The 14,923-nt window shown below is 46.2% G+C and overlaps 1 protein-coding gene across 1 annotated transcript in view; it reads left to right on the top strand.

Moving 5' to 3' along the window:
* The window catches only part of CECR5 (cat eye syndrome chromosome region, candidate 5), a 24,068-nt gene extending 14,768 nt beyond the window's left edge, over positions 1-9,300 (top strand). The window contains exons 4-10 of the mRNA XM_006862779.1: positions 70-120; positions 1,567-1,679; positions 3,224-3,317; positions 4,988-5,021; positions 6,373-6,547; positions 8,594-8,782; positions 8,967-9,300. Coding sequence (XP_006862841.1) covers positions 70-120; positions 1,567-1,679; positions 3,224-3,317; positions 4,988-5,021; positions 6,373-6,547; positions 8,594-8,782; positions 8,967-9,300 — 990 coding nt within the window. The remainder of the gene's footprint in view (positions 1-69; positions 121-1,566; positions 1,680-3,223; positions 3,318-4,987; positions 5,022-6,372; positions 6,548-8,593; positions 8,783-8,966) is intronic.
* The last annotated feature ends 5,623 nt before the right edge of the window (positions 9,301-14,923 follow it).

Below are 14,923 nucleotides of genomic sequence, written 5' to 3'. Positions count from 1 at the left end.
TTCCGCAAGCTGGTCAACTCCCAGGGTCAGTTGCGAGTACCTGTTGTCTTTGTTACAAATGCTGGAAACATCTTACAACACCACAAAGCCCAGGAGCTCTCATCCCTCTTGGGGTTCAAGGTAAGGAGATACCAGAAGCATGGGAGCACAAGAACCTGGCTTCCGAAACAGCCCCTTCTCCCCCTCTGACTAGGTCCTCTTCTCTTACTTTGGGTACAGTATTGATAAGCCCTAGGCCATTGCCAATTGGCTAATGCAAACCTTTCAACCCTGCTAGAAAAGTAACTTGAAGTTCAAGCCCAGCCTGAAGAGTAGAACTCCACTGTTGTAAGTGTCATCAAGTTGGTTCTAACTCACAGTGACCCTGTGTAGGGTTTCCAAGGAGCAGCTGTTGGGTTTGAACTGCTGACCTTGCAGTTAGCAGTTCAGTGCTTATTCTGTATCCCCACATCGGGACTCCATTAGTAAGTCATTTCTCATACACATTGTTGTTAAGTGCCATCGAATCGGTTCTGGCTCAGAGCAACCCTGTGCAGGGTTTCAGAGGAACGCCTGGTGAGCTTGATCACCAATCTTGCGAATTAAATGAACTTGTAGTCCAGTGCATTGCGTTATCCCACAGTATCACATCAGAACTCCCTTTATATACATTGTTGTTGTTAAGTGCCATTGAGTTGGTTCCAACCCATAGTGACCCTGGATAGGGTTTCCGAGGAGCAGCTGGTAAGCTTGAACCGCCAACCATGCGGTTCAAACAGCTTTGAGAGCTTAAAAATCCTGCCCATGTATTTGATTATTTTATTCTACTGAATTCATTCCTTTTCTTGTAGGTACCAGGGCTTGTCCACTGTCAGCTTCTAGAAAGCAATGGTCACAGTTGTCTAAAGCTCCACATACCAGTGACACACCTTGGTTTTCACACATAAGATGTGCACATCTGAATGAGCGCTGTGCCCTAAAAGCAGCCCCTCTCTATCCGTACATTATAACTCCACACCCTGTTCCCGCACTGATATAGTCTTGTTTTCTAAGGGTGGATTTCGCTTTTGGAAGGAGTCCTTTAGAACCAAGAGCTAATAAGGTGACTGATTGAGTGGGTGATATTGTTTGGGGACTAACACACCCTGTAAAGGAAGAAAAGTGGTTTCCATGTGTGGTTTCCAGAGAGGGCTCCAAAAACATTCTGAGTAAAGACTGCATTGTTAGAGTTAATTTCAGTGTGAAAAGCAAAGTGTTTCAGTAGAAGGGAAAACATACAGTCAAACTCAAAGGCAGATTTCTCTGACAGTGACCAAGAGCACATGTTTTCAGGTGGCATATTGAGAAGTCTCAGGGTGAACCAGTAGGATTGGTCAGAACCCATGTCTGAAGGCATTTCCTGTTTTATTGTGGTAAGAACTAACTTAGAGAGGTCCTGTTCTCACTTGTTTGGTGCCAGAAAGCTCTTTTTCCGGGCAGTTGTTTTTCCCTTTGTAGGTGAGAGAACCTGCCATCTACACCCCCATCTTGGTCCCTGAATAGTTGTGCCTTCCTCTGCTCTCCTCTGTCTCTTGACTGTCCCTACAGGTGGATCCCAACCAAGTCATCCTCTCTCACAGCCCCATGAAGCTCTTCTCACAGTTCCACGCGAGGCGAATGCTAGTGTCTGGACAGGGGCCCCTGGTGGAAAATGCCCGAGCGTATCCTTTTGGTGCTTCATCTCTGACTCGGGGTCTCAGGTTCTATGTGGTGGGCTCCTGGGAGAGAATAGAGCTCCCGAGTGTTGTCAGACCTTAGCTGGGTGGTTTCCAGAAGCCAGTCCACATACCCCCTGTATCAGAATCTTCTGGGAAGTTTGAAAATGCGAATCCCTGGACTTTCCCCTCAGAGTCTTATTTCCCTGAATATGGGTCAAAACTCTAATCTGTATTTTAAACATAAGCAAACAACAAAAAAACACATTTCCAGGTGATTATGATGGCACTAGACTTGGGAACCTCACTGCTCTAATCCCTTCCTTGGGGGGCTCAGCACACCAGCAGGGTCTGCGGTGATCTTATCTCTGAGTGTGTGCATGCACAAATGCACAAGACTCACTGGGCCCCTGTTTTCATGCAGTTTCTTCTTTTGTTCATTCAACAAACTAGTGCTGAGCTCGCCCTGCCCTAGCACTGTGCTGAATGCTGTAAAGGGGAGGGCTGTTAAGATTCAGGGTTCAGTCATATCAGGAAGGCAGGAATAGCACACTTAGGAACAACGTAGGGACACTGAAGATGGCAGATGGCTGAAAACGAAAAAGCAGTGTAGGTTCTAAGTGTCACAGGTATTACCATGGCTTCATGGAAAGATCTATCTGTACCACAGGAAATGGTTGAGGTTTTGCTATACAAATACACGGGGAACAGCATTTACCTAGCTAGGGAGGCTGGAAAGAGAAGTGGTGAGGAGCCCAGTGACGGAGCAGGAGGTTGGAGCAGAGTGGGAATAAGAGAGAACAGGTATGACCATACCAAGGGAGTCGGGAGCCCTGGAAGTAAACCCAGAGGGTGGGAACTTTCTCCTGAGAGCTGGGGAGTCAGTGCAGGTTTTATTGCTGATGGGGGTGATCTGGAAGCATCATTCTTGGGGAGATTCATTTTGAGAGTGGTTTGAAGCCATGGTCTTGTTAAGATTATAAATCGGAATTGAGAATTGGAAAATCGAGGCAGTCTGTGGAGGAGATAAGACTGGAGCGGACTTGCCCCACCTCCTCAACAAGCTGCCTTGTTGAATCCAGTAGGTTTTTCAAGATTCTGTTCAAGTCTTGACTATTGCCTGAGGACTATTGCCCAAACCGCGCCCCCTGGGGGAATCTGCACTCTTAAACTCATTTGTTGAGCACTATTTAGGGATGGGCTCTGGGCAGGTGCACATTCCTGGAGCTGAGAGGCTGTGGTGGCCTTCATGTCCCCGGGAATACCTAGCATAGAATCTGGCACCTGCAGGTGTCCAGTGGCTGCTGATGGAGTACCCTGCGGTCACCTGTCTCCATGCTGCAGTCTGCCTGCCCAGTCTGCCTGCCCAGCCTTTAGGATCTGTCACCCTCATTGGGCTGTTTGGGCCCAGATTGTTTCCCCGCTCCTAGGGGCTAGGTGGTCTACTTTGACCAGGACTGAGTCTAGTTCTCGTCACCTGTGATTTGTTGCATTCAGAAAAGTGTCTATCCCCAGTACCATCCTGCTTTGCTTCCCTGATCTTGCTCTAGACTGGGCTTCCAGAATGTGGTCACTGTGGATGAGCTTCGAACTGCTTTCCCAGTGCTTGACATGGTTGACCTTGAGCGGCGGCCAAAGACCACGGTAAGAAGGGGTCTCCTCCATCAGTTCTGCCCTCCGGCTCCCTGTACTGGCTCCACCCATTGAGCCTGCAGTCCTTCCCCCTCAGAAATGCCACTCCAGGGACACCTTCCTAGAGAAACACTTCTGACCCAGGATTTTGGTCCTGGGCAGGGGGGCTTCCAAAAGTTTGTGGAGAAATGAAATTAAAAAATAATGAACCTTTTGAAGCCCCCTTGTATAAGAATGGCCCAGAGGAGTAACAGGTACCTACACCCATTCCTTTCTGTACGGATTAGAATGAGCTAAAAACCATTGCTGAGCCCCAGCATCTCTTCCCCTTGTGGTGTGTGCCGGCAAGGCTGTTTTTGATTTAGTGATCCCACATGACTGTGTAGAACTGCCCCATAGTTTTTCCTAGGCTGTAATCTCTATGGGAGCAGATCTCCAGGTCTTCTTTCCCAGAGCCACTGGTGTAGTCAAACTGCTGAGCATTTGGTTGGCAGACAAATACTTTAACCATGGCACACCAAGACTGCTTCTCTTCTGTTTAGGAGTTTCATTATTTTACTAGCCAGCTTCCCCAGTGCTGCCTGGGAAAATCATTAACTTTTGTTAAGATAACCGCTGTTGCTACTCTGTCCAGAAACATGTGATAAGAGCTGTGTGTGTTTGAGAAGCTGCCTGTTTGTAAAAGTAACATAAGTAATTCTGCACATCTGCCCTCATGCCTTTTGGGTTTGGCTCGGATTTAGAAACCCCCAGTTTGAGTTTTTGTGTCTTCTGACAGTAGCCACAGGCCCCTCACTGATCCTTAGTTTGGCACTTTTGTTTTGCTAAGTGCCATAGCGTCAGTTCCAGCCCATAGTGACCCTGCATAGGGTTTCCAAGCAGCAGCCGGAAGTTTGAACTGCTGACCTTGGGGTTCAAACCAACTTTGCAATTCAGTGCATTAATTCACAGTGCCACACCAGGACTCCATATTATTAAGTTAGATCCCTCTCAACATTTGGTGAAATGCAGTTACAAACAGGCAGACTTAATTGTATTTATTTAAAAATTTTCCTTCTCCTCCTCCTTGTTCAGAGCTTTCCTGTTGAATTGAGCACTTCCTCCCTTTTGAAAACTTTCTCCTGGAACCATGCTAATTATGGGAAGAATCAGGATATCAGAGTAGGAACCAGTCTCCCTGAAATGAAGATCAAACCACACACACACACACACACACACACATACACGAAGTGACTTACTCCTAGGCCACAGGTTAACGGCAGCACCAAGATCTAATCACCTGGGGCAGGAAGAATCCTAAGATACCCCCACCATCAAGGGAAATGGTTCGTCACACCCTGATAACTTCTTTTTTTCATAGCCTTCATCATAACCTACCTGACTGATTCTAAAGTATTGCGTGGCCCAATCTTAGGTCCTATCCTGGTTGGAAAAGGATGGCTGACCAGTCCCTTCTCCTGGCTTTCATATGTGGTACCCTTCAGCCTTTTCTCTGCCCAGTCTCACCATTCTCTTCACCTTTCTTTGCCAGTCTTTTACCTCAGTCCTGTCCAGCTTTCCCTTGGCTTGCAGCTAGACTTTTGATCTGTGTAGAGTGAGTCTTTCCTCCCACCTACCCTTGGAAACTGGCGTGGGTTCTTTGAGTGTAGAAGGTGACAGGCCTCTTCTTTGTCTCTTGGCAGCCTCTTCTGAGGAGTGACTTCCCAGCCATTGAAGGTAACTGTGTCTGGTGTGGCATGGAAGGGTGGGACTTGGAAGCTGGGCCCCTGGGCTCTGTCTTGGATCTGTTTCCCTGCCTCTGAGATATTTGCTGTGAATATTGCCTTCCCCATCTTGTCACCTAATTATGCCAGAAGAATCTAAGCTTAGAGAATCTTCAAGTGGAAAGGTACCTAGAGGTAATCTTGTCCAGTGTTTCTCAGCCTTATTAAATCCAGTTCTCCTGTTGTATAATAAAATGATCATAATGCTCTCTGTCTATTCTAAAATGACACTCAGAAATAATATAACTTTTCTATACACACTTACTAAGGAGCTCTGGTAGTGTAGAGGTTACAAGTTGGGCTGCTAACCTCAGGTCAGTTTGAAACTACCAGCCATCCCACAAGAGAAAGATGAGACTTTCTGCTCCCATAAAGATTTACAGCCTCAGAAACACTACACAGGGTCGCTATGAGTAGGAACCGACTTCACGACACATCACCACCACCACACGTGGTCGCTGTGAATCAGAACCAACTTGACGGCACTTAGGAGAGGACTTTCCAATCTTACTAGGAACTGCTTTTCATTGTGCAAGACTGTCCTGAGTCTCTAATTTCTCTGGTCCTCTTCCTAAACCCGTACCTACTGTGTCAGTCACTGTGACAATTAGCATGTGTCCTGTTTTTGTCATGATACTGCCCATTGAGAACTACTGATTAGCTACAATTCCAGTGAACTGGTCCTGTAGCTACCACCATGTGCTGAGTGCTTTCTTTGTGTCTAGCACTGGATTAAGGGCTTCATTTATTTCAGTTCATTTTTACCTTTATAACAGCCCTGTAAATAGATGCTGTTATGTGGTGGAGGAAACTGAAGCTTAGAGAAGGTCTGTGCTTGCCCACAGGCATACAGGAAAATTGGCAGAGCCAGGGTTTGAATTCCGGTCCTTGTCACTCCCTAGCCCCCTTTCAGAACCACCAGGTTGGGCGGGGCCCTGGACTCCCAGTGAAGTGAGTGAAGTGACAGAGGGTCAGTGAGGTGCTGAGTGCATGCAGGGGTGAGTTAGGTAAAGGCCGAAGGGAGCGAGCTGAAGGCTTGTGGTGGCTTGTTTTTTAGACCTGTATTTAAATGGTACCGGTGGCCATCAGTTAAAATAGGAACTCTTAGCAAGCACCTTTCTGGGCTCTGGGCTTTGTTCATCTTGGGTCAGTCGGTGAGTGGTGCTTTCAGGAATGTTCAGGGAGCTGAGCCCTTGCCATGGATGAAGAGTTTGCTGGGCTGCACTCGCTGGTCGTCCAGTCCACTACAGGAAGCAGGCCAAGGGTTTGTAACCCTCACTTTTGTCCCTTTGCTCTCTCTTAAGGAGTGCTCCTCCTTGGGGAGCCCGTCCGCTGGGAGACTAACCTACAGCTGATCATGGATATTCTCCTCAGCAATGGGAACCCTGGGACTGGTTTGGCGACAGCTCCCTACCCCCACCTCCCTGTCCTGGCCTGCAACATGGACCTCCTTTGGATGGCTGAAGCCAAGATGCCCAGGTAAGGACCCAGAGTCCCTGGCTTGACCTACTCACTGCTGGCAGTTCCCACCCAGCATTCTGTTACTCTGGGTGGGGACCCTGCCTAAGGAAGCCCTCTAGTTGCCATAGGAACTTGGCCTTCTTGGAGGACTGTCAAGGAGCCATTCATACGCTAATTATTCAAAGAAAACTCTGATTATTGAAGGAGCCCTGGTAGTTTACTAGATTGGGAGTTGGGCTGCTAAGATTAACAGTTCGAATCTACCAATCACTGTTCTTCAGGAGAAACATAAAGCTTTCTGTTCCCATAAGTATTTACAACTTGGAAACCCTCTACAGGGTTGCCATGAATCAGAACTGGCTCAACAGCACACCACCACCACCACCACCACCACAGTTACTGAGCTCTGGGTTAAAGACTGTGGGTGTATTGAAGTGACTTGTAAACCAGGGGCCCTGCCCTCCAGATCTGAACTGAGCATGCTCGCCTGGCGAGTGGATCATCTCTGAGGGGTAGTGATGTGCACCACTCCATAGTGCTTCCTTTCTGACCACCACCTTGGAGCATTAGTTCTTTCCCATCTTTGTTTCCTGTTACCTTAGAGAGTTCAGGAGTTCAGGACCCAGAATGTAGACCAGAGAAGTGAGACCCAGAGTGGACGAGGGGCTTTCTCAGAGGTTCCCATTTGCAGCTCAGCTGTGTGCTTATCTTCTTTCTGTCCTGGCTCTTTTGGGGGCTGAGCACAGACAGACATGTAGCTGTCTGACTCTTAGAAGCATTACTGGACAGCCAGCTGTTAACAGCTGTGTCCTGTTTGACTGTCCTTATCTCTAAGGCCAAAGTCTAGAGACCTCCTCACCCTGGCACTGGCGCCCAGCCAGCCACCGATCTATAGAGGGAGCTCAGGGCCCCGTCCAACCTCGTCATGTGGCTCAGCAACCCCAAAGAGGTTGGGGGTTCTGGTGTTCTCTCTCGTCACTTTTAAGTTTTAAGTTGTGACTCTACAGCTCGAGGTTGGGTATTTTTGCTGAAGTGTTCCTAAAGTTAGAGTATGTTGACCCTAGGTGAGGGGGAGTTGGATGTGAAGGCTATAAACAAGGGACACATTTCAGTTCAAACCGGATTTTAGATTAATTTTTCACTCAGTCACTTAAAAGTTGACAATAGAATTCTTTATACGAGTTCAAAAGTTTGTGGGAAAATTCCATTATCCTTTCATTCCTTTTTTTTACATGAATTTTTTGAAGCCTCCTAGAATGCAACACTGAAACGCAACATTAATATAACACAGTATCAGGATGTGTCAGGGGGAAAAAACACAAAACAAAAGCGTCTTAAATAAGATAGCAGTTTCTGTCACTCACATGTAAAAGAAGTTGGGAGTAGGCAGTTCAGGGATTGGTAAGAGGTCAGGGGCCCAGATCTCTTTTGTACAGTTCCTACCCTCATCACTTCATAATCCAAATTAGCTGCCAAAATCCAGCCATCATATCAGGATTCCAGGAAGCAGACAGTAGCTAAAAGTGGAGAAGGATACTCCCTAGGAGTTTAGCTTAACAATTCTGCTCTCGTTGGCTATTTGGCTATAGTTTAGTCACATGGCCACACTTAGCTGCAAGCAAGGCAAGAGAACCTTTTTATGCTAGTGTCAACTTGCTCAGCAGAAAATTGGCACCAAGAAAGAAGGAGTAAGGCAGCATAGACTGCCGCAAATCTAAAGTAGCATTTAAGCTTGCATTTCTAGAACCAGACACTTGCGTTGGAAGCCTTGCTCTACCACCTTAGGCAAGTTACTTAAGCTCTCTATGCTTGAGTTGTAAAACGTGGATAATAATATCTACCTCCTAGGGTGTTTTTCTGAGTGCTCGCTAGGATATGCTGTTGCTAGTGCTAGAACAGTACCAGGTACAAGTGAACAAAGTACTTGATCATTGCTGTTACCACCTGGGTTCTGAGGTAAAATGTCAGTGTGCACAGGTACTGCTCACGGAAACGGGGTGGTCTCAGAGATCCTGGAGAGTTGGGAGAGGAAAGACTGAGCTGCTGATCTGTCTCCTCTGACAGGTTTGGCCATGGCACTTTCCTCCTGTGCCTGGAGACCATTTACCGGAAAGTCACAGGCAAAGAACTGAGATACGAGGGCCTGATGGGCAAACCTAGCATCCTCACGTACCTTTACGCAGAGGATCTGATCAGGCAGCAGGCGGAGAGGCGGGGCTGGGCTGCTCCCATCCAGAAACTCTATGCTGTAGGGTAAGCTCTACTCCATCTGCCTCCATCTCTCTCACAACTTCCCTTCCCTTCCTCTCTTGTATTCACCTCCATTTCCCAATACCCAACTCACACCCTATCACCAGAATCATTCTCTGCTCTCAGCTTGGCCACACTGAACATGGATTTTCTTCTCTCTCCTTTTCTGTTATGGCTGCCCTGCCAGTGATAACCCTATGTCTGATGTCTACGGTGCCAACATGTTCCACCAGTACCTGCAGAAGTCAAAGCATGAAAGGACAGAGGACCCAGGAGCTGGTGGTCTAGGGAAGCAGCAGCCATCGGCCACCCAGAGCTGCACCTCTATCCTTGTGTGTACTGGCGTGTACAGCCCCAGCGGCCCAGAATCCCTGGAACCTCCCCAGGGCAGAGAGGAGCCTCCATTCCACGGGCACCGAGACTTCAACTTCAGCCCCGAGCTCATGGAGGCATCCCACATTGTGAATGACATGAACGAGGCTGTGCAGCTGGTTTTCTGCAAGGAGGGGTGGGCTTCATAGTGAGGGCTGAGGCAAGGGGAGCCTGGAACCGGTGCAGAATCCTGTTTGCTGGGTTCTCAGGTCAGGGCCTGGCTCCCTTGCCCCTCTCTCCCAGCTGCCCAACAATGGTCATATTACTGGTCACTTGAAAGAAGACAGTGGCTTTTTATCTGCTAAACAGTAGCCATAGCAGTGTGCCCTGAGTGGCAGTTCAGATGAAACAACCAGTATTGCCTGAACCCTATTCCTGTTTTGCCTCTCCTGGCAGTCTGACCTCAGGCCATTCCCTTCACCCCTGTGCCTCAGTTTCCATCCCACTTCAGTAGGGAGGTGGTGTGGAATAATGTTGAGCTGCCTGTAGCGGCTTCTGCCCTCATCGGAGGAACCACTATGTGCCGGCCAGGTATGCAGCCAGCACCTGGATCCTGCTTTTGATTAGCTGATGGCCCAGAGATTTGGGGCTTATTTTTCGAACTTAAAAATGATCATAATAAATATTCACAGTGACGTCTTTTATGATGTGCTGTCTAAATGATACTGGGGTTCCATGGGGGAGGCTAGAGGCTGAGAGATGATGGCATTTCACTCCCACAAGGTGCTGATGCCTCTTTTCTTATCTCCGCTCCTCTTCCCACACCCAGTCTGGGCTGTGAAGCCAAGTATCTAGGAATGACTTTCCTCCAGGCTTTGGCATGCTTAGCAATAGTGCAAAGAGGAAAAGGGTTCTGGTTCTAAAGGAAGGCATTTTCCTGTGACAGTTCTCGGAGGAGTATGTTTGTTCCTGTAACCCTCTCTCTAAGTGTAATCCAATTCTGTGTTCCAACTGTCAGTGTCACTGACCTCAGCATTGCCAAGTCGCCTAGTCAGTGCTTGTCCTTCTCTTATACAAATAGTCCATTGCATTTGTCACAAACTCCCCTCTTTCTTAAAACTCTCTTTACATTATTATATGTGACTGACTACTTGACACCTCTTTTGGACACTTAGTTGTTTAGCATAGTGGGTTGCATGTTGTATTGCTAACCACAAGGTCAGCAACTAGAATCCACTGGGTGCTCTGTGGAGGAAAGATGAGACTTTCTGTCCCTGTCAAGATGTACAGCCTCAGAGAGCCTTACAGGGTTACTGTGAGTCAGAACCAACTGGACAGCACACAGCAGCAGTAAGTTAGAGAAGAGAGGGAAGGAGCTGAGTAAGAGGAGGAGTCTTGGGAGCGGGTATCCTGGGAGCTGAGTCAAGTAGGGCACAGTGATGAAAAGTGTCCCCTTGGAGCCAGTGCCTCATGAGGTGGGGATCATGCACAAGGAGCAGCTCAATCTATGGGTCTCTTGTCCAGCCAGACTCACCCTAAGAGAGCATCTATATCCAGCACCCCAAGCACAATCTGGTTTCTTCCTGCAATCCTCGCCAACTTAGATAATAGTCCTTCACCTCACTGCTTAGGCCAAAGCACCATCCTTGGCTTCTCTCAAAGCACACATTTCAGACATCTGCAAATCCTGTCAGCTTTGACTTCAAAATAAATCCAAAGTCTGACCACTGCCAACCCCTTCACCACCATGCAGGCCCAGTATCTCTAGTTGAAGTATCATCTCTGACCGCTGCCCCAGCCCTGCCCTCCCTCTTCCCTCTTTTGTTCTTCACTCATTAGACCCTGTCTGGTCTCTTACCAAAGCCCTCCTGTGACTCCCCACCTCAGAGAAAAAGCCAGACTTCCTTACCTCAGACATCACCTCCACCTTCCCTGTGGATTGATTCATACCAGCCATACAGGCCGCTTGGCTGTCCCTTGACACACACACACACACGTGACTGGGATTTGGTGTTACATTTCTTTCTGACTCACTCCCAATGTCCACTAGGGTTCACTTCAGCTTCTTAGAGGCCCAGGAGATAGTCCCCTCAGAGACTTTCCCTCTACTTGTCAAAAACATCACTCTCTAGCCCACTTACAGAGTCTGTGGGTGGTGTAAATGTTTCGCTGCTAACAGAATGTTGGAAGTTGGAATCCACCCAGAGAGGTCTTGGAAGAAAGCCCTGTTGATCTGCTTGTCAAAAATCAGCCATCAAAAATTATATGGAGCGCAGTTCCACTCTGACACACTAGGTCACCATGAGTTGGAGTCGACACCATAGTAACTGGTAAATCATCCTTAACTCTCTTTTTTCCCCCATAGTCCTTATCATCCATGAGTGATAATAAATTGCTTATTCTGTTTTCTACTACATATAAGCTACATAGGATTTGTCCATTTTGGTTGTATTTTGTATCCCACCCTAGCACTTACATGACCAACACTTAGCACAATTTAGTAAATACTTGTTGAATTAATGTGGCCCCTGTTAATCCCACAAGTCCTCCTAGAATGTCCTTAGAAACAAACATGGCTCTTTGTTCTTTTCCTCCTTTAGATAGCATGGCAAAAGTGAAGTGACTATAGGCCTAGGAGTCAGACCTAGAATGCGTCTCGGCTTGCACTCACAGCTGTATGTCGTAGGCTACTTCCTGGACTTCTCCAAGCCTTATAGTTTTCTCAGCTGTAAAATTCGTGTTCACAATATCAACTTCATAGAGTTATATGAGAAATTGTCAGCTGTGTAAGTATGGTGTATTGGTATGGCACTGTAGGATAAGCACTGCACTGCTAACCACAAGGTAAGTGGTCAAACCCACCAGCTGTTCCTTAGAAACCCTATACAGGGTGACTGAGTCGGAACGGACCCAAAAGCATTTCACAATAACCTTGTGAGTACAGTACCACATCATCAGGGCTGTGTTCAGTTGCTTGTAACAGAAATCTGACAACAGTGGCCTGACGAAATCGGTTAATTTGGCAAGCAGCATAAGTTCTGAGTGGGCTCAGGTAATTGTCCTACATTCCTTGGTGTGTGTGTGCTTTGTCCTCATGGCTGCAAGATGGCAGTTAGGCTTTGAAGCATCTTTTCAACATCCCAAGGAGGAGAGAGCAAGTGGAGCTTGGTTCCCTTTAAAGAGTTTTCCTAGAGGCGGGGCTTGATGGTGGCTAGGGTGGTGGTGCAGTGAAGTTCGCTGTCAGCAATACCACAGAATACCAGGCAAAGTAGATCCAGGGCAAAGCTCCAAATCTTGGAACCACAGAGATAGGAATATTTTTAAAGTTAGAAGGCTTATAGATTGTGGAACTTGAAGCTGAAGTAAGAAATCGCATACTTTTGAATCTGCCAGGCTGGGCTCGGAGGCCTGGAGCCGACATCTTGGCTGAGACCAAATGACACGACCAAGTGGGGCAGCAGAAACACCATGGAAAAATGCCACGGGAACCTTGGAGCAAAGGTGGACAATACACTTTGTCAGCTTTTCTTTGTTTTTCTTTTTTTTTTGGTATCTGGTCATTGGCACCCCCGCTGTTTGCACACCTCCATTCTGGTGACTAGAGGGGGAGCCTGAGCGAGTGGACACCACCCACCCTCACCACTGGTGGATTCTTCTGCCACGCATGTGCACAGATTCTCAGCCCAACAGTGGCCCTGAACATTTTTGTTTGTTTGTTTATTTGTTTTAATAGGGAAAGGACAGGTCAGGGCTGTAGAGACGGAAAAAGAGTTTAAAAACAAAATAGGCTGAAAATTAAATTAAACCCTGAGGTATAGCATAACAACAAACACTGGCATCTTGAAGTCTCTCAGGCATCTTTGAAAGCAAGAAGCTGAAGAGAGGACATTAAAGTCATACTGATATTAGGCTACATCTTTTATTGTTTTCTTCTCTCCCTCCCCTCCCTTTTCTGTGATTATAGACTGCAGTATTCAGTCTAGATTTTGTTGCTGCTGTGTTTTTTTTTTTTCTCTTGTTTTTTCCCCACTGGTGCTGTTTTGCTATTTTATGCTCCCCCTTCTACTTTGAGGGACCCTTTTTCACAAGAAGAGTCATCAACTGCTGCCATATAGCCAAGCTACAATCACACTCTATACCAAAATCCAGGCAAGAACCAATACCAACTGCCATATACCAGGGAAGCAAACAACACCGTGAAAGTTACTCTGAGTTAAGCAATAAGAAGCATGAAAAGGGAAGCCCACATTTCTGATCACATCTTCCTGGATGCAATTAGAAAGCAGAAAAAATACCAAAACTCCTACTCAATTAAGTTTTTAGGCCACAGATAAACAGTAAACATGTCCAAGAAGCAAAAGCAGATGACCATATCGGCACTTGCCCAGAAACAAGATAAAATGTCTGAGATTAATGACCTAGAGGTAGACCTGGACTCCATTCTGGAAGGAGGGCAGGCCTTGGAAACGCCTGAGAAGGAATTCAGAAAAATGATTATAAAATGTTTCAAAACACTTAACAATAGAATTGAGAAAAATAAGGAAGAAGTCAGGAAAGCGCTAGAGGAACAATCAAATAAGATAGATACAGCATTGAAAACAATTCAAAACCTACAGAAAGAGGTCCAAGTAATCAATAACAGAATATCAGAAATAGACAATACTCTGAAAGGGCAAAGGAGTAGAATAGACGACATGGAAGGCAGAACCACTGAACTGGAAGACAAATCTCTCAATACCACTAAGAAGAGCAAACAGAAAAAAGGATAAAAAAAATCTGAAGAAGGTCTAAGATTCATGTTGGACAACATTAAGGAATAACTTAAGAATTGTCGACATTCTAGAACAAGAAGAATCACACAGGTCCTCAGAGGAAATAGTTGAACTGCTGGAAGAAATTTTCTCTAACATCCTGAAAAGTGAGAAGATAAACATTCAAGAAGCTCAGTGAACCCCAGGAAGGACAGACCCCAAAAGAAAATCACCAAGACATATCAAGTCAAGCTCTCCAAAATCAAAGATAAGGAAACACTTCTGAAAGCAGCTAAGGAAAACAGAAGTGTCACATACAAAGGCAAGCAAGTCAGATTAAGCTCGCATCTCAGCAGAAACCATGCAAGCAAGAAGGCAATGGGGAGACATATATGAAACCCTGAAAGAAAAAATTGCCAACCAAGAATCCTTTCTCCAGCAAAGCTATCAATCAAATATGACGGTGTAATCAAAACATTCCAGGATAAACAGAAGCTAAGGGATTTTGCTAAAGCCAACCCTGTGCTACAAAACATCCTAAAGGGAGTTCTGTGGACTGAGAACTAACAAGAACAGATAACAACCAGAAATTGACATGCATGGTAGCACCTACCAGAATTAAGTTGACAGAAGGAAGAGTTGAGAACAGAACAAAATTATAATAACAAACTCAGAGAATCTGGGAGATCAGTCTATGTTCAAAACAAGTGCAGTGTAAAAGAAGGTAAACACGTAGGAACAGAGATCCAGATGATGAGAAGGTCAGGTAGATTACAGGATAAAATAGCCTGCACTAAATGGAGAGAAAAATGGACTATAAGGCAACCTCAAAGAAAATGGACTATAAAGCAACCTCAAAGAAAATTAACACTTCACAACATTACAAGAGAATGAAAATCCAAGAAGAACATGGAAACTTTAAAACTATGAGGAAACTCACAAGAAAGAACACAGAAAGCATGAACTCAACAAAGGAAGACACACAGAACAAAAAAGCAGCATCACCACACACACACAAAAATAATGGCAGCAATAAATATCTACCGATAATTACACTGAATGTAAATGGATTAAATGCACC

Source organism: Chrysochloris asiatica, unplaced genomic scaffold (assembly GCF_000296735.1).
Source record: "Chrysochloris asiatica unplaced genomic scaffold, ChrAsi1.0 scaffold00050, whole genome shotgun sequence".
Lineage (NCBI taxonomy): Eukaryota > Metazoa > Chordata > Mammalia > Afrosoricida > Chrysochloridae > Chrysochloris > Chrysochloris asiatica.
This window is presented reverse-complemented; position numbering and strand designations above follow the sequence as displayed.